General features: G+C 52.0%; 2 protein-coding genes across 3 annotated transcripts in view; one reads left to right on the top strand and one right to left on the bottom strand.

Annotated features, from left to right (window-relative positions):
* MRPL21 (mitochondrial ribosomal protein L21) lies at positions 1-10,960 on the bottom strand. Of its 2 annotated transcripts, none has more exons than XM_063397871.1 (7): positions 10,863-10,960; positions 9,955-10,015; positions 8,313-8,398; positions 5,967-6,133; positions 4,243-4,295; positions 739-842; positions 1-221 (listed from the first exon to the last, which is right to left on the bottom strand). In XM_063397871.1, exons 1-7 carry the CDS (start codon positions 10,891-10,893, stop codon positions 157-159), a joined length of 567 nt encoding a protein of 188 aa, XP_063253941.1. In that variant the 5' UTR covers positions 10,894-10,960; the 3' UTR covers positions 1-156. The 2 variants fall into 2 exon arrangements, with proteins under 2 accessions (XP_063253941.1, XP_063253942.1); XM_063397872.1 differs by having other exon boundaries at positions 5,967-6,130; positions 10,863-10,959.
* IGHMBP2 (immunoglobulin mu DNA binding protein 2) overlaps positions 10,932-19,002 on the top strand; it is a 23,146-nt gene continuing 15,075 nt past the window's right edge. Inside the window, exons 1-6 of the mRNA XM_063397861.1 lie at positions 10,932-11,060; positions 11,522-11,691; positions 11,915-12,107; positions 12,565-12,662; positions 17,104-17,267; positions 17,988-18,188. Coding sequence (XP_063253931.1) covers positions 10,987-11,060; positions 11,522-11,691; positions 11,915-12,107; positions 12,565-12,662; positions 17,104-17,267; positions 17,988-18,188 — 900 coding nt within the window. The 5' untranslated portion in view covers positions 10,932-10,986. The remainder of the gene's footprint in view (positions 11,061-11,521; positions 11,692-11,914; positions 12,108-12,564; positions 12,663-17,103; positions 17,268-17,987; positions 18,189-19,002) is intronic.

Genomic DNA, 19,002 nt, shown 5'->3' with positions numbered 1-19,002 from the left:
AACAGTTTAAAAAATACTTAATTATTTTAAAAAGAAAGCACATAAGAGATTTCCATTTCCCACCAGAGCAACAAGTCCAGAACTTTCCAGTGCTGAGCCAGTTTTATTTCCACAACTGCCTGGAGCAACAATGATTCCCAGGCACACTCCTTCCAATTAGGACAAGCAGGGGTAGATTTCGATGGTGTTGATCCTGAGGACGGTCTGGGGGTTTGCAATGACTGAAAAAGAAGGAAAAATGGGGGAAAATGATTAGGTAACAGCATAAACCTGGTGCCTACCTCATGCCAGGGCTCCTGGAGGGCTGTGCTGGCAGGCAGCAGGATTCCATGGGGATGCCATGGACAGCAGGTCCCAGGGAGGCACTGGGGCAGCCTGGTCAAGGCTTTACCATCCATCCCATATAAAACCAGCCACAATTCTTCCCTCTCTCAGGCAAGGAAGAGCCATGTGGCAACCAAAACCTGCGCAGGACCCTGTTCGGGCTTGCTAGGAGCTGTGATGACACATCCAATGTTTAAGGCTTTGGGAAGAGACTGGGATTGCTTTCCTGCTCAGGAAGTTTGGGGAACACTGAGGGAATATTAAATCCTGGTGCTCTGTGGGCACACCTGGAAGAGGGGCTGGCCCCTGAGGGGTTTTGGGGACACAGAGAACGAGCCCCTTCCTCAGGTCCTTATGCTGAGACACCTCCCCTCCCACATCCAGCAGGTAGGAAATGTGTCCTTTGCCTCTTACTTTTCTTCCTCTGGAAGTTGTGCCTCCTCCAGAAGCGCATGTTGACTTTGGGCCACGACTCCGTCTTCTCAATCACTGTGGCCTCCACACGGACCAGGTCCTTCCTTAAAAACGAGCGTTAGAAGCAGCAGGTTTTAGTTATTTACTTCCTACTCTCGGGCAGCAGGGTCTGGGAGGAGAGACAAAGGGTAACACAAGCTGCCTGACAGAGCCAGATGCTGGGAATTACAGATCCTCCGTGGGAGGAGGGCCACCTGCCCAGGCACAGCCAGGAGCCTCCAGGTGCTGTACCTGGATCGGGAGATGTGACAGGTCACAACTTCCCTGTCATGTGAGGGATGAGATCATTCCACCAGAGCAGGCAGGAGAGACAGGGACCTGCAGAAACTTGTAGGACTGCGGCAAGATAAATTCCCCTGGCACCTCCAGGTGATCTCACGTGCCCTGTTTTGGTTTTGGCACAGGATAAGCCCATCCCTGCTCCTGGTCACCAAGAAATCCTTCCTCCTCCCATCCTGCTGCCCACACAAGTCCTTCCTCCTCTAAAGTATCACACGCAGCTGAAAGAAAATCTCACCTTGTTGGAAATGCTGTAACTTTCCCAATAACTTTCCAATTAATTGTTTTAATGAACCATAAGCAATGTTAAGTGCTGCAGCCAGCATTTAGCAAGGCTTGCCAGAAGCTGCTGCTGTGGGAACACGATTTTTGGGGAGATTACAGAAACTAAGTTTTGCTAAAACAACTGTAATCAACCTTGATATGCTTCAAGGATCTCAGAAGGTGAGAACCCCCAGGCAGGACCCAGACTGGAGCTCTGGATAGGGGGGTTTCAGTCAGCAGCCACAGGGGAGGAGGAGGAGCTGCTCTTCCATGCACAGCACTGCAGAATTCCATTAAAAGCTCGTTAAGTTTGCCACAGGAAGACATTTAAAGACCATTTTGCTGACAAACGGCTCTGTCTGCACTTGAGGGGGGCAGAGGGGGAAGCCCATCCAGCTGAAATTGTTCCAGCAAGGTCACTGGGAGGCCAAAGGCTTCAGACAGCCACCATCTCTTAAAATCCACCCTGGGGGTGTGATTGAATCAGAGACTGGATCCTGGAGGAAACTGATTTATCTGCAGTTGGTGACCAGCCCAGAAGAAAAGAGGTATAAAATAATATAGATTTTAAGAGACCACTGTGTGACCCCGACATCCCAGCTCCAGGATTTGCTCCAGATCCAGCACCACTGAACCACACACAAACCCTGCATCCCCGAGGGAGAAACCAGAGAGCAGACTGCACTCCAGCCATGGTTTACCACTAATTTGGGACTAAACTTCCTAGATTCAAGGCCCTGATGAGCTCTCTGTGGGACTCAGCTCTAGGAACTGCTGGCGGGAGGCTGAAGCACACCAGAAACCAACTTTGCTGGAGAAGAGCTCGTGGGCAGGACAAGTTCTCAGCAAAACAGAGCCCAAGGAAAAAATAAAAATCTCTATCAAACGTTTTAGGTATGACTGGAATGTCCATAAAAATAAGAAGAGGGTCACACATTTCCCAGAGCCCGACACAGCTGGGCCTGCTGCCTCCAGCAGCAAAATGTTCCGTGGATTGGATTCTTGCAGGAGGTGAGAAAAACTCAGGCTGCAATCTCATGGATCTGAGCTGGGCTGAAAGGTGCTGTCAAGAGGCAGAGAAAAAGATCCAGGCAAGCTACGATGTCATATGTCATCATAACTCTTGGAGGTCATAACTCCAGCTGCCAAGCTCGCTCCCCACAGGGCTGAATCCCAGCCCAGCTGTCTGGGACAAGAACAGGTCCAAAGACTTTGGCACTTCCACTGCGAAAATGGGCAGGTAGCAGGAGAAACAGCGAAGTTTCCTAGAGGGAAAATTCCCATCAGCTCTATTTTGCCTAGAAATAAGACAAACTTTCCCTGCACTCACCCCTAACGTGGGCTCCAGCCCTTGTGCCAGCCGGGGCTGGCGGTGACTTGGACAAACACGGAGCCCAACAGATTCCAGAGCAGGAGCCAGCCAGAAGCTCCCAGAATAGCCTCCACCATGCAGATGTGGTGTTTTAGGATTTAGAGAAGTGTTGTCCTGGGAGGCATCAGAGGAACAAACCCTGCCCAGCCGTCCCAAACAGGACACATTTGGGAACCGACAGGAAGCGGCTCCAGTGAAGTGTCCCGGGCTGCGAGCGCTCACTGGGTGTTTATTTATACAACAACAGGAATACAGAACTGCCTCTGTTCTCATCCAGCCTCTCCTCTCCTCCCCAAAGTGTCTGTGGGTTAGGGGACTGTGTGAGAGAACTGCAGTGCACTTTGCTGGTGACACCCTTTTCCCTTCTCCTTTTCCTCATCCCATACCAGAGAGCTGGGATTTGGGCGGTTTCCCTGCAGCTCAGAGCGTGATGGCATCTCCCCCTCAGCCTGCACTCTTCCTGGCCAGCCTCTTCCTCCTCCCACTGATTCCTTTCAGCCAAAGATGTGCAGCCTGGTCTGCCTCAAGCAGCTGCCAGCACTTCCCACAGCCTCAAAGCACCTGCAGGAGCCAACAGCTGGTTTTCTTCCTGCCCTGGAGCTCCTGGCTACCCCTGTGCCAAATCCAGTACAAAGAGCTGCAAAGAACCACCCCAGGATCAGCTGGCGAAGAAAATTGCTCCTCACATACCTGACATGGCACATCCCAAAACTAAAAGCCCCTTTCTAGTCCTAAAAATGAAAACCTAAAACCTTCCCCAAGGGCAGTAGCTGGCAGTGACTCACAGAATCCTGATGATCTGCTATTCCAGATCCACCTCCAGTGCTGTTACAAGGACTGGCAGCTCCCAAAATCCTGTCCAACACAGGGACCTGAGGCAGGTGCCACCCAAGCCACGTTATCACTGCACAAATAACTCCTAAATATCACCAGCAGTAACACCTGGTTCACACCCCCTTCCTTTTAGGAAGGAAAAGGCTGAGGAACCAGGAGTTCTGTACAGCAAGTCCTACAGCGTTGGGATAGAGGCAGTGCCAAGGGATAAACTTCTCCCAAGTTCTGTGACTGCTGGATTACGTGATTAAGAGGAAAGGAAAAATTAAGAACACAGAAATTAGGCTTAAGGCCTGCTGGGGTGAGACAATGGCAAAAGGAAATAGGGTTAAAAAACCCAACTCAAGGGATTACAGGAAAAGATTTCTGGCTTCAAGATGACCACCACCAAAATCAGAGTAAGAGGGTAGAGATGTTGAAGAGCAACATGTCCTGCTAGTTCGTGCAAGGAGGAAAAGATCCAGCTGAGGTGAAAACCCAAGAGCTACCTCAGAACTGAGACCTGCTGCTCTCCCAGCACTGGGGTGGGGAAGAGCCACCAGAGGCTGATGAACTGTTTTTTTGGTGATACTTCCAAAAGCTACAGGGCTGGGATCAAAGTTAGTGCTGACAAATCCCAGTTTCAGGGACTGCAGAGCCCTGAAGCCACAATTAAGCACAAAAAAGTCATCTAATTCCTTTATGAAGCAACTTACCCCAGCAACGGCCTTCCAATGAGCGTGAAGTCGTCAGCACCAACCAGCAAAACCTGGGGGAAATAAATCAGGCACAAATCACTGCTCATTGTCCTGGCAGAAATGCAAACAAGACCTTTCACATTCTACAGCCATAAAGGAGTCAAACTGCTTCAAACCAGGCCTTCCCACATTTCAAACCTGACACTAACTGGACGGGTAGTGAGGAAAGCTGCTAACAGGCAGAGACAGAGCCATTGCTCTCCCACAGAGCTCATCCCACTAAAACTGCAGAAGTATCTTCCTCCATGATCAGAACACACTGAAACTCTCTGTCCTGGCTTACCAGCAGCCATAAAAAACATGGAAAGTAATCAGGGAACAAGAATAACCTGCCTCATGTGGGATCTGGACAAATGGCAGCTCCTAAACCGCTGGATTTTTACAGAAATTGCTACAAATCCCAGTGGAGAAACAATTCCCTCATTCTCCTCTGTAGGGGCTCAAGATGGGAAATAAAGAAATGAACATCTGGGGGTTTGCCAGCCCCTGCTGTTTTGGGGCATTTCAGCCACATCTGAAGGAACAGACAGGATAAGAGAGGATACAGTAGGAAGAGGCTGCATTTCACTGAAATCATCGAGTTGGGAAGAGACCTTCAAGGTCATGGAGTCCAACCATCAAACCCTGCACTACCATAATCTTCCCTAAACCATGTCCCCCAGGTGCCACATCTGGAGCCACTTCTCCCAGGGCTGCCTCACAAATACCCTGGCAGTACTTAAAAACCACACAGAAATGGTCATGAGAAGTCCTGGCTTTTGTTTTAGACAGAAAAAAAAAAAAAAAAAAAAAAACAAAAAAAAAAAAAAAAAAAAAAAAAAAAAAACAAAAAAACAAAAAAAAAACCCACACCTAACAGGCTCTGGTGTTCAGGTAAATTTTCTCCTTCACTCCCCTCTAGACCTTTGCACTCCGAGCTGGCTACACCACAGAAATCCCTCCTCTCTGCTGGACACAGGGATGTGGGACACAGCTCAGGACATCTCTAAAAAGCTGCTTCAAAACTGGGCTTCAAAGCAATGGACAAGCACAAAAACTCCACAGCTCTCCTTAATTACTTGCTTAGCTCTACCAACCAACACGAAGGTGAAGCCAACAGAATCCCACTCCATAATACTTCCCTTCAGTCCGGATTAATGAGCCTTTGCAACTCCCTGCTGGTTGTCCAAGGCTGAGGATAAAGATATTAATTGGGTCTTGGCAATTCTCCCCTCCACATCCCTCTGCCTCCACCCGGCCCAGCACGATAAGGATCTTGCAGAGCCCTGAGGAGTTTACAGTCCCTCTGGGAGACCTGCAAGGAATTAAGAGGTTGGACTCGATGATCTTAGAGGTCTTTTCCAGCCTAAATGATTCTGTGATCTGGGGAGCTGGAGTCTCAAGGCAAACACAGGCTTTCGCTGCCGGCTCTGGAAACAACAACTGTCATTTTCTTTTTTTGGAAGGAGTCAGGACAACAAAAATCTGTCTCCCCACAGAGTCTGGCAAGACTCACTCCAGCCCTGTTGAACAGAAATCACAATAATATCTGAAACTGAATCAAAACGAAGGGCACTGGAACAAAGGGAAGGGCTGGAATGAAGGTGGGGGACCCCCAGGAGCTCTCTGGGACGTGGTGTTAACACTGGTGATGGGTTTTGCCTCCAGGAAGGTTTGCAGGGAATCTGCTCTGGTTTTTTCACCTTTTCCATGCGGATTCGGTCTCCACACTCAGCCTCCAGCACATTGTCCATCATGATGAGGTCTTCACTGGTGATTTTCCACTGCTTGCTGGCGAAGTGGACGACGGCGAAGAGGCGCCCGTAGCGCCCCGCGGAGATCAGCCCGTTCACCTTCTGCACCACTTCTGCTGGCAAACAGCGGGCAGGGGTCAGGGCAGCACACCCAGAGGGCTGGGAAGGGCTGGGAAAACTCCCCCAGCCACCCTGCTCTCCCTCCAGCACTCTTATCTCCTGGGAATCTTTAAGCAAGGATCAACAGCAGTGTTGCTTCCCGGACGTGTGAGCTTCCCTTTCTTAAAATTAATGATTTATTTGTATTTTAGGTGCTGGCAAAGCCACACATAAGTAAACATCTTGTATACACTGTGCAGCTTCTCTACACTGCTGACTCTCAGCCCATTCCTCAGGCATCCCAAAATACACTGTACTTGGATATAAAGCATTCCAGAAAAGAGCTCTTGTCCATGCATCCAGTGTTTGGAGGAAATTCCCTCAATTTCCAAGTCATATGCAGACAGCCCAGGACTCTGAGTGGTGCCTAAGGCATGCAGGAACATCGGGAAGAGCTTGGCAAAGTACCAGGGAAGAGGCTTCCAGCACATGGCAAAGCCTGGCCCAAGAACTTGTACCTGCAGCAAGGACAAGAGAGACCCATCTCCCACTCTTTGCCAGAAAAACCTCTTCCCACGTGCATGCAGCGTGGTGCCAGGAGCAGGACAGATCCCAGAGACCAGGTCTTGCACATGGACAAACGCCATTCCCTGTGATCACCTTCCTGGGCAGTGAATCCAGCCCCAGTTTTTATGGGAACACCAAAAGGTGTTGCTCCCTGACACCATCCCACTGCCAAACAGCAGCTTCCCACCCTCCTGAGCTGCTCAGAAAAACACATTTTCCTCGTTGTCCTAAAAAGTGGCTGAATCATTTTTTGTTTTTTTCCTGGAATGCAAACAGAACATCCCTTTGGGACAGACAGGAATCCAGCAGCCAGGCAAACCCAACCCAGTCCTTACAGAAACGTTCGGAAAAGGTCCAAGCTTCAAGCCCCAGGATACAAACTTAAAGGTAGACGTAAGAACACAAAGTATTTGCAGGGCAGGAGCTGTTGGAGTTCCCACCAGGATAAAGAGTTGTTGATAACTCTTCCAACACTTCCAGTGCCAGGAAACATCAAGTGATTGCTGGCTTGGATCTCAGCACCATGTGGAGAGACCCATCCCAAAATATCCGGGGTTGTTTCCACGGCCAGCAGGAGACAGGAGGCAGAACTGAAATGCTCCCACTGCTGTTCCCTTTGGATAGGCACAGCCAGGAGATAAGGATGCACTGCTCAGCAGCAGCAGGAGGCAACAGGATGGGAGCAATCCCTGAGGATGGGACCCTGCTCCCCACAGGGCTCGCACAGAGCAGTTTGTGGTTCAGCGCTGGGTTACTGCACACGCAGGGACAGGCCCCCAGCTGTCACTTGAGCGATCCCAGGAGCAGGGAGAAGATAAAAAGCAGGATCTAAACAGCCCAGGAGGAGACGTGGAGCAGGAGGCTCTCTCCAAAGCACATCCCTCAGCCAGGGACATGCTCCAGCCACGTGATGGGGGAACTCTGCAGGAAGGTGAGCTCAGCTCTTCTTGTCAACCTCGTCACCCAGCCCAGAGCCCTGAGTGCCCCAGGGCTGGGAACTCCAACACCTCCCTGGGCAGCCCCTTCCAGCCCTTTCCAGGAAGAAATCCCTCCTGATGTCCAACTTGACTCTTCCCTGGCACAGCTTAAGGCCGTTTCCTCTCACCCAGCAGTCCTGACAAGCTGAGGGGACAGGGGGACACGACCACCAATGTTCTGTCACGCTGTGTCCCACCTCTGCAGGTCTGTCCTGTGCCCACCATCCAACTGCTCCTGCTGGCTGGCTGTTCTGTTTCGTGCACCAAAATACACCAGCTCTCCATGTGCCCACCATCCAACTGCTCCTGCTGGCTTTGATTTAGCCAGCAAATGGAAAATAACTCGTTCCTCCTGGCCAAAATGCTCCTCTCATGTTTTAATTTTTTTAATATATTGTTTCATGCCACACATCACATTCATATCAGGTAAGGTTCCTCTGGGAGTGTGACGAGCTGCCATAAACTAAGGAGAAATCATATTGTACCCAAATCTCTCAAACCTGGAAAGCAGGTGGAGCACAGTTCCAGTGGTGCCAAAACACGTGAGAAATTAAAAAAAAAAATAAGTGAAGAACAAAAACTTCCCACTGAAGACATTTATGCTCAATCAGGCCTCGAGGCAATGCTAGAAGACCAGATTTGAGAGTTTTACCTGCATGATACTTGGCTTCTTCCACTGGATCTGGAAGTTTCACTTCAGGCCATGGGGGCGAAGTCAGGGAAGTTTTGGCAACAAGTCTGTGAAGGACAAGGTAAAAATTCACTGTAGCAAAAAGATACTGCCATGAGATGGAAAACAGGGAGGGGAAAGAAGGGGAAAAGAAGGGGGAAAGAAGGGGGAAAGAAGGGGGAAAGAAGGGGGAAAGAAGGGGGAAAGAAGGGGGAAAGAAGGGGGAAAGAAGGGGGAAAGAAGGGGGAAAGAAGGGGGAAAGAAGGGGGAAAGAAGGGGGAAAGAAGGGGGAAAGAAGGGGGAAAGAAGGGGGAAAGAAGGGGGAAAGAAGGGGGAAAGAAGGGGGAAAGAAGGGGGAAAGAAGGGGGAAAGAAGGGGGAAAGAAGGGGGAAAGAAGGGGGAAAGAAGGGGGAAAGAAGGGGGAAAGAAGGGGGAAAGAAGGGGGAAAGAAGGGGGAAAGAAGGGGGAAAGAAGGGGGAAAGAAGGGGGAAAGAAGGGGGAAAGAAGGGGGAAAGAAGGGGGAAAGAAGGGGGAAAGAAGGAGATGGAGTAGAAATGGATATTACTCACAAACACCCAACCAAAAGGCATCAGATTACAGTTAAAAATTAGGCAAGAATCTACAATAGCACAAAACCAATCTTAGATGTAAAGAGGAAGATTTGCCTTGGAAAACTCCATGAGATGAACACAGGTCATGGTTTCTGAAATCTGAAAATTTAAATTTTGTAAATACCACCCCAAAATAAAAAGCAAATACCATCCCCCTCGGGAGTGGGCAGCTCAGGTTCTCCTGCATGCAGAAATCCACATTTTTCCTAAGCAATGCAGGATGCACAAAATGCATAAAATATTCAGGAATAAACATGAGCTGTAGTGGAAAAAAGCAAAACTGACTCAGAATCCTTTGCAATGATTGATTTACTCTGTAACCCCAAGCCAAACATCCCAAAGGGCTTTAATTTAACAGGAACTGCAAGTACCTGTGAGTACAAGACCACAGGCTCCAAGGCCTCACGGGGTTTAGTGAGGATTTTGGGTGCTGCATCACCCAGGCAGAGATCCAAGGATCTCTGATCCCTGAGGATGAGCAGGAAGAGGGAACAGTACATCCTGCCATTCTCCCAAGCAGGAATTCTCTGCTCCTGCAGTGTCCCCTCCTGGTCACAGCCAGCAGCAGCTCAGTCCTGCAGGAGATCCCAGCACAGGGAATGCAGTAAAGGCACAAAGGGGTCCCAAAGTGCTGGGAAAAGTGAGGCCTGAAGGTCCCATTGGAAGAGATATCACAGGATTCTGGAATGGTTTGTCTTGGAAGGGATGTTCAAGCTCATCCAGTCACAGCCCAAGGCAGGGACACCTTCCACAGACCAGGTAGCTCCAAGCCCCATTCAACCAGGCCTTGAACATTTCCAGGGATGGGACATAAAAGACAAAAAAAAAAGGGAAGCATCCTTCTGGGAAAGGTGACTGAAGGCAGGCAGAGTCCAAAACATTGGGCAGCGACAGAGTGACCAAGGGGCAGGCAAGAGTTCTTCCCAGAGGGAAAGCAGCTGCCCTCTCCAGCCTATTGAAGCAGGCCAGCATTCCAGGGGGAAGAGGCAAAGTGATGTGATGCGTGACATTACCCTGGCTGTGGGGATGAGCTCTGGGAACTCTGGTGCCGGACCGCAGCCGAAAGCAGGGAGGCTGAAAGGGAGGAAAAAGAGAATTAAATACAGGCAGCAGCTGCTGGGCTTTTGAAGAATTCCAGAATCATTCAGGCTGGAAAAGTCCTTCCAGACCATCGAGTCCAACCTGTGACTGGACATTGTCACCCAGCCCAGAGCACTGAGTGCCATGTCCAGGCATTCCAGGGCCACCTCCAGGAATGGGAACTCCACCACCTCCATGGGCAGCCCCTTCCCAGCCCCGGAAGGAGGAGATTGATCAAGTCCCTACTCCCTCAATCCCATGGATTTTGCTGAAGGGTGCACACCAAGGTGAAAAGAACCGTGTAAAGCTGATTCTCCTTTTTGATAACATTCCCTGGCTTTCAGGCTGCTCCAAAGCTAATGCTGTGGGAAAGACCCGAATCCCTCCTGCCTCTGCCCAGGGAAGACCTCCAGGGCTAAAGGATACAGAGGGGCCAGGACGCAGCAGCGGAGAGCCTGAGCCACTGCCAGCCTCCCTGCTTCCCTCCTTCCATCCCAGCAGCTGCCAGAGCTCCCTGCTTCATTCCTTCCCTCCCTGCTTTTGTCCCAGCAGCAGGCAGAGCACAGCCCTCCCATCCTTCCTTTCTTCCCAGCAGCAGGCAGGGCATCTTTCTTCTCTCCTTCCCAGCAGCGGGGGCAGACATTATTCCTCCCTGTCCCTGTTCCCAGTGCCGGTCCCTGTTCCCGGTCCCTAGTCTCCGTTCCCAGTCCCTGTTCCCATTCCCGGTCCCCAGTCCCTGTTCCCATTCCCGGTCCCCAGTCCCTGTTCCCATTCCCGGTCCCCAGTCCCTGTTCCCATTCCCGGTCCCCAGTCCCTGTTCCCATTCCCGGTCCCCCCTCACCTCCCGCCCGCCGCGCTCGCGCCGCCGCCATCGCGGTGACCTCGCGCCGGACGCGGAACCGCGGGGGCGGGGCCTGGGGTGGGGGCGGGGCCTGAGCGCCCGAGGGGCGGGGCCAGCGCGGGCCATGGCGGCCGAGGCGGCGGAGCGGCAGCTGGAGCTGCTGAGGGACGAGCGGGAGGCCGAGGTGGCACAGAGCAGGTGCGGCACTCACGGGACAGGCACCGGCCGCCGCCGGGGGGTTACGGGGCGGCGACAGCCGGGGACACGTGCAGCCGGGGGGACACGGGAGCGCTGTCACGCGTGGGGAACACAGAGGGACCCTCCGCTGGAAACCCGGAGAGATCCTCCCCTGGGACCCCCTGTCACCTCCAGGAAACCCTCCTGTCGCCTGTGGGAATGCTGCTGGAATCCCACCTTCCTAACCAGCCCACCCCAATAGGAACCCCTCCCCACGGGGCTCTGAATCCTCCTGGACTTGCCCCCGTAGGACCAGCTCACCCTCTCAGATGCGCTTGGTGGAGGGACAGATGCTTACCCAGCCATGAGGACAGAGGTTCCTGGAGGTTCCAGGAGCCAGGATAAAGTCATTCCGCCCTGTCCCCCGGAGCTGTGACCCTCAGGCTCACCCCGTGGTGTCCCCACCTGTGTGTGGTTCCCAGGGCATGGCAGGAGAGCGTCTCCCTGAAGGAATTGCAGCGGAGAGGCGTCTGCTTGCTCAAGCTCCAGGTCACCAGCCAGAGAACCGGCCTCTACGGGCGTCTCCTCGTGACATTCCAGCCCAGGAAGTGGGATTCGGACACCGAGCTGCCCTCCAACAGCTTTGGGCCTGGTCAGTGACACTCCTGTCTTTGCAAGGAAAGGTCATACAGTTCTAGAATGGATTGGGTTGGAAGGGACCTTAAAGCTTATCCAGTCCCACCCCCTGCCATGGGCAGGGATACCTTCCACTAGCCCAGGCCTGGCCTTGGACTCTTCCAGGGATGAGGCAGCCGCAGCTTCTCTGGGCAGCGACACATTTACCCCCCTCACTCTGTCCCTTCAAACCTTTGCAGGGGACATCGTGGGGCTCTACGAGACAGCTGGGCAGGGGGACCCGCTGTGCACGGGCGTGGTGACACGTGTCACCCCCAAGGCAGTGACGGTGGCCCTGGAGGAGCCCCGGGATGGGGAGCTGGCCCTGGACCACGAGCGCTCCTTCCGCCTGCTCAAGCTGGCCAACGACGTCACCTACAACAGGCTCAAAAGGTGAGGGCTCGCTCTGCCCAGCGGGATGAGCAGTGCCAAGTTTTGTCTGGAAAAGCTCTTCCCAGACCCTTCCCAGTTTGGATTTGTCGTTCTAGAGCCTCACAACAGCCTCAGTGTACCCACCTGCTGGCTGGTCCTGCTTTTCCCTTTCCCTCTCCCGGCTGTGTTTTGTTCCTTCTGCGCGACCCCTGGGTTCTGTGTAGGGCCTTTTCCATCCTGACAGGAGGAGTGAACAGCTCCTTGCTGGATAAAAATCATGAAAAAGCACGTTTGGCTGTACCAAGCAGGGACAATGGGAAGCAGGAGCCTGACCAGTACAGGGATTGGGAGATGCAAGGAATTGTGTGTGACTAGTCTTGTGAGATAACATTTGGAAGAGTCCAGTCCTTACTCACACTTGGGAGTCTCCAAAGAATTCCTGCTGTGCCTGTAACCTGGGTATTCCCTTCTTTGGCAGAGCTTTAACTGCACTCAAGCAGTACCGTGGTGGCCCAGCCTCCGACCTGATCGACGTCCTCTTCTTTGCCTCTGCTCCCAGGGCGTTCCCTGAAACAAGTAAGGATCCTTTTTTATCAGGCTTGATGGGCATCCTTGGGCATTGTCCACAAGGACACAAATAGCTCTCTGATCCCTGTTTTTCATCCACACTTTGCTCAAGAAAAGACCCCAGTGTTCAATGCGAGTCATCAGTGGTGCTGCAACTGGTAGCATTGTGTTCATACTGGTTTGTACTGGGCACACTTTCCTCATGGAAGAACCTTGACAAAAACTTGGATATAAGTAGTATCCACTCAGTTGGACTTCTTTGGAGAAAACAAAGGTGGAGTGACACAGAAGCCACAGGGAGAGCAAAGCCTCTGATCAGCAGCTCTGCCAGATATCAACAACTGCTAATGGATATTATTCCCTCGACAGAAGGGAAGGATGCAAAAATCATGGATTGAGAGCTGAGGGTGGGCTGGGCTGCCCAGCAGGGTGGGCTGTATCTAAACCACATACAGAGCTTAGGTCTGCTCTCCCCACTTGTGCCATCCATCTCTGTCAGGGTTCTGCCCCTTTTCCTCCCTTCCACAGCTCCCTGCACTGTTTGTCTTCCTTGGATTCCTGGATTTGGCTGCCCCACCATGGTTTGCCTCTCTCCCATCCCCTCCAGCCAGGCTTGACTTCAGATAGGATGTGCCAGGGACAAGAAATGGGTGTCAATGAGTCCTATCCCCTTTTCTCTAAGCTCTGATCCCACTCTGAGTCAAACCTGTTAGCCCTTTGGCTGCCCGGGGACCTTGGTGCATTCAAGGTTTTAATATTAAATAGAAGATCTAAATTTTGATCAACCAACTATCCTCAACAGTGCTTTTACCCCTGAGGGAGCAGAACTGCCTCTAATGAAGGAAAACTCCTTTTCACCACATCACTCAGCTGAGCCAGGCTGAGCAGAGATGAATTTTCCATCTCCTCAGCATTGGGAATACTGATGGATAGACTGAGCCACGTTAGGCAGACAGAGGAGGTGCAAGAAGAACACAGAGGCCTTGCAGTTACCTCCTCCCTTCAGACCTGCTTTCTCCCCAGCTAGAGAGGTGTTGTACCAGCCAGGAATTAAGGGATAATAACTTGGAATAAGCCTGCCCTGAGCTGAAGGGCTCTGCCAGACAAACCTCACAGCACTCAGGCAGCTCTTCCATGTCACAGCCTCTCCTTCCATGACAAAGCACCCATTAGCCTGATTTCTTTGAGGATCTGTCTCACCCCATCCATTACCTGGTTTCAAACAAACCCATCAGCAGCAGCCTGAGTCAATAAGCCCAGGACAGCTCATGAAATTGGCTGTCTAGACACACATCTGTGTCAACACCGTTCTGGGATCAGAAACCAGGGAGCCACGGCGGGAGAGAGGCCAAAATCCACTCCAGCAGGTGAAATGTGCAGCAGCAGAAGCCTGAACCTGATTGTTTTTAAGTGTGGGGGACAAGATGAGAATCCTAATTTTTCCATCAGGGAATCTTGTAGGTGGGTTGTGACACCACTGTGCATCTCAGTAATTAATTACCAGACAGCAGCAGCCCAACATGGCACATCAAAGCCCAGGTCCATTCAAAACACTTAAATATGCAACAATAAATAACCTTGGCATAACACGAAAACATGGGGCAGGCTGTGGGAAGAATAACCTAAGGAATAGGCAAAAGGAGAGGAAGGGATCTCCAGTGGGTAGCTGGGGTCTGCAGCAAAGATTGGGACTGGCACAAAGCACTTCCACACCTCACCTTGTAACCTCCAGGAGGGCTCCAAGTGGGAGAACACCTTTTCCAAAAAGGGCAGAGTCTGAACTGAGCAGGACTTCTGCCCATATCAGACTCCCTAGGAAGCAGAATCCAGGTGCTCACCCATCAAAAATGCCCTCCTTGTCTCCCTTCCACTTTGACCTGCACCCGTGGCCCTGCTGGAGCTTCCACACCTGGAATCTCCTCCAAACAATCCTCCCCTGCTCCCAGCATCCGTGTGGGATCCCTGCACCCCTACACTTCAGGAATGGGGGAGGAGTGGAGAGGCTTTGCTTGCCAGCAGAGGCCAGCATTGCTCTGCTTGCTGTGGTCCTCCTGGCCCTCCACATGTCCCTTTTCCCTTTGGAAAGCAGGTTCTGCTTTAGGTGTGCAGGTCACTGATAGCTGCCAGCTCTCTCCTGTGCTCCTGGGCTGGAGAAAGTCAGGAATTATCATTTTTGTCCCTGGCTTCGGAAGGCCTGGCTTGTGTCCAACTCTGCCAATGGCTGTCAAAACATTTGAAAAGGGAAAGAAACAATTAAAATCCTGGTGAAAAGGCAGGAATGTCCTCAGAAAAAGCCAACCTGGCTGCAGAGCGCTGGGGAAGCACCAGGGATTTCCAGCAAGACTTGCTTGGCTTTTTGGCACAAATCATTTGCAAAAAAACCTGAGATGCTCCTCATCCCTCTGCCCTGTGACACCTCTTGTCATCACAGGGGCCATGGAGAGACCCCTGAGATTCTTGGGAAAGTCTAAGCTGAGATTCTTGGGAAAGTAAGCAGTCCAGACAACTCAGCTACCAGATATTTCCTCTGGAGAACAGGGAAACTTCTGATCCAGGCTGAATACCCACCTGGATTTTGTCCAGCAGCGTTGGCTGCAGTGAGGTTGTACCAGGGAGGAGCTGTTGTGGGGGTGGGTCTGGATTGCTCTAGGTCAGAAATATACCTTGGAAAGGGCTTCCAGCTCTGCAAAACCTGGGCTCTTCCTCCCAGGAAGGGCTGTTCCCATCCATTTTTGGAGCAAAGACCCCTTTCCCAGGCTTGGATATCACCTCCCTAACCCACTGCCTAATCAGAGCTGCTGGAACTGTGCAGAAAAGCATCTCATTCCTGGGAATGTTGGGGCACCAATGTGGCCAAGGTGATTTGGTTTTTAACACTAATAAATGGAGTTGTGCATCAGGGCACAATTACCTGGCCACAAGCAAGACACATTCCAGGGATTTCTTCACGTGAGGATACCTGGAGCCCAGCTGCTGCAGGGAGAAGAGTTTGGAGGAGCCACAGCATCCCGTAAGAGGCTCTTCCCTCCTCCCCACCACTGTGGCCAGCCCAGGAGAGGCACATTCCCAGCCCTCCCACACAGCAGCTCCTGGCAGCGTGTGGTTAGGAGGGATGAGGGTGGGCACAGGCCTGGAGAAGTTCCTGAGCTCATCCTTGAGCAAGGAAGCATCAATGACTCCCACATCCCAGCTGTTCCTCGCTGTGGGAAAAGCCTCTCAGGTTGGAAGCTATTCTTGCTTTTTCCCCAGCCCATGGGATGCTTCCTGGTCTTGTCTTAGTCATTAACACACTCACCCAAAATTTTCAGATAAACCAAGAGGCAGAGTGACAGCAAAGAGCAGCTTTAGCCCAATTTCTCTCTCCATCATCACCTTCTCAGCGAGTATCTTTTGTTTAAGCTCATTTAGGGGTGCTGCCTCAAAAGCCACAGGCCACACACAGGTTCACCTGTCTAAAACCAGGGGAAACTTCCATGTTTTTAATCCAGCCTTTAATGCAAAGAGAGGGATGAACCACATGATGCCCAGCAGGGAAGGATGCCCAGAGACATGTCTTATGTAAGCTTTTGTGGGAACGTTATTTTCAGGAAACCTCGGTGTAATGAGTCATCATCCCTGCTGTAATTAACTCCCATAATGAACAAGGAGATTAGCATTAGGATTAGGGGGGGATGAGAATAAATTTGGGCCTAAATGAGATAAGTCTGGGAGGTTAAAAGGCAGCTTTTGAGAATTCAGTCTCTGCAGTGAAACCAATTCTCTTCTAATGCCATTTGCATATTCTTTTCTCTTTTTTTTCCTTCCTTGTTAAAGCAGAAACTAATTTTAGTTTTATCATTTAAATTGCTCTTTGTACCTTTTCCTGCCTTCATTCCCAGTCTTGGCTGACCACCACAGGGCTGCTCTGTTCTGCTCACAGACTCTGTAGCTTTTTCTGCTTTTCCACTGGTGCCGCATTGGGTTTTTCACTGGCAGGGATTTGTTTGCCAGATCTGCTGCTTCCTCCCCAATTTTCATTGAAGATTTCACTGAAGATGCTGATTCTCCTGCAAAACAAATCCAGAGCTCCATCCACAGCCAGGAAAACCTACCTGGTTGATGCTGGAGCAGCTAAATGCCTCTTAAATTCTGGGAATTCCACCACTGACTGGCTGAAGGCCAAGTATCAGGGCTGGGGAGGGGATAGGGAAGCATGGATACAGGATGGGGAGGGAGCCTGTTTGTTTTGGAAACATAAAAAGCTTAGTTTTACCTTCTGGGGTCTTCCAGCCCCCTCAGTGCTTTCCTCCCAAGGTTCTCCTCATTATCAAATGGATTTGGGCCGGCTGCACAGAGGCAGCAGGATGGATACAAAGGCATGGATACAAATCCATGCATTTCTGGATTTGTGCTTCTCAGCCTCTTCCCATTTGGGACTGAGGTCCCAGTGACTCTCCTGCTGTCTCCCCAGAGCCTCTGGAGTTCTTCAATGCCTCTCTGGACGAGTCTCAGAGGGAAGCTGTGTCCTTCTCCCTGGCTCAGAGGGAGCTGGCCATCATCCACGGGCCTCCCGGCACAGGGAAAACCACGACCCTGGTGGAGATCATCCTGCAGGCCGTGCAGCAGGGCCTGAAGGTGAGGTGACAGGGACAGGGGCCACCTCAGGTGGCCACCAGTGACCACCTGGCCTTGTGTGGAGACCTCAGTGCAGCCTTCCAGTCATGGGAGAAGCCCAGAGGGAAGCTTTGCAGGGACCCTTGATCAGGAACTGGGGTGATACCACAAGGGGAAATGGCTTCAATGGGAAGAGGGGAAATTTAGGTTGGATATTGGGGAGAAATCCTTCCCTGTGAGGGTGGTGGGGCCTTGGCACAGTTTGCCCAGAGAAGCTGTGACTGCCCCATCCGTGGAAGTGTCCAAGGCCAGGCTGGATGAGGCTTGGAGCAACCTGGGAGAGTGGAAGGTGTCCCTGCCCATGGCAGGGGGGTGCTGGATGGGCTTTAAGGTCCCACACAGAGTATTCCAGGTTTCTGTGATTATTTCCTGGAGCAGCTCCCACTGGATCTGTGCTAATCCAGAGCCTGGCTTGGCTTGCAGGGACCAGGCACTTCCCCAGCAGCTCCAAGGAGGTGCTGACAGAGCTCAGGTGTGATGTTCACTGGGGAGGTGAACACCAAACTTCACAGAAGTGCTACAAAGCAAGGAGGGAATTACCTGCAGTCACGCCAGTGGTTTATTCCCAACAGAAGCAGCAGCTGGTCTCCCTCTCCCTGCTTCTTCTGCTTGCACACCCCTGCTCGGCCTTTGTGCGCCCTGAGAGGTGCCAAGGCCGTGTTTCTGTGTGTCCCCCGGCAGGTGCTGTGCTGCGCCCCGTCCAACGTGGCTGTGGATAACCTGGTGGAGCGGCTGGCGGGCGGGCGGGCGCGGCTGCTGCGCCTGGGACACCCGGCGCGCCTGCTGCAGCCCATCCAGCAGCACTGCCTGGACGCCGTGCTGGCCCGCGGGGACGGCGCCCGCCTCGTGGCCGACATCCGCAGGGACATGGACCAGGCCTGGGTGCGTGGGCAGGGAGGGGTTCTTCTTAGAGGGCCCTGGAAGGGATGCCCCATCCCTGGAAGTGTCCCAGGCTGGGTTGGATGGGGTTTGGAGCAGCCTGGGCTGGTGGAAGGTGTCCCTGCCCACGGCAGGGGATGGAGTGAGATGATCTGTAAGGTCCCTTCTAACCCAAACTGTTCTGGGATTCTCTGATCTTCGTGTGCTGGAGGGCAGAACTCCTCCTGCCTGAATCCCTCATGGAAGTGGGAAAATTCCGGTCCCTGCTGCTGGCCCCCAGACATCACCTGTCTGGCCTGATCCGTGCCCTCCTCTTTACCAGAGAAACGTTCCCATCATTAATTCACTTCCTAACAAGCTGTCTGCCTGTCCTGATACTCCCTCCCACTCTCAGCCACCTCAAGTAGAAAGCAGAGCACATTTAAAAACACATCCTTAATTTCTTCTTTCTCACCCTAATTTTCCTAACATTCTCTTACTACATAGCTTTGGTACTTGGGGTGAGGATTTGACGCAATTAGGTTCTTTTCCTTCCCTTTTCTGGTGGCAGCACTGTCCAAAAGCCTTTTTTTTTAACTTCTTAATTTATTTTCCATCTTTCTCACTGGTGATTAATTTTCCCTTTCATCTCCCTGGGAGGAGTGTGTCACAGAAGCTGCCCTTGTCTGCACAGACCTCATCTCCAAGGTCCTGAGCCATCCTTTCTTCCTCCTGCCTCTGTTTCTCCACTGCCACGTTCCCTACTGTTCCCTGGAACAATTTCTCCCTTTTCAGCTCCACGTTTTGACTCTTCTCTCTCCTTCCTTTCACCCCAGCC

Source organism: Prinia subflava, chromosome 5 (genome assembly GCF_021018805.1).
Source record: "Prinia subflava isolate CZ2003 ecotype Zambia chromosome 5, Cam_Psub_1.2, whole genome shotgun sequence".
In the NCBI taxonomy this organism is placed as follows: Eukaryota; Metazoa; Chordata; class Aves; order Passeriformes; family Cisticolidae; genus Prinia; species Prinia subflava.
The sequence above is the reverse complement of the archived record's forward strand: the minus strand, read 5'-3'. Positions and strand labels throughout refer to the sequence as shown.

Excerpts from the sequence above, each read along its gene's own strand:
- MRPL21 (XM_063397871.1), bottom strand. The coding sequence starts at position 10,893 with ATGGCGGCGGCGCGAGCGCGGCGGGCGGGAG. Across the intron at positions 10,016-10,862 it reads GCGAGCGCGGCGGGCGGGAG|CCTCCCTGCTTTCGGCTGCG; the intron begins GTGAGGGGGGAC and ends CCTCCCTTTCAG. Across the intron at positions 8,399-9,954 it reads AGCTCATCCCCACAGCCAGG|ACTTGTTGCCAAAACTTCCC; the intron begins GTAATGTCACGC and ends TGTCCTTCACAG.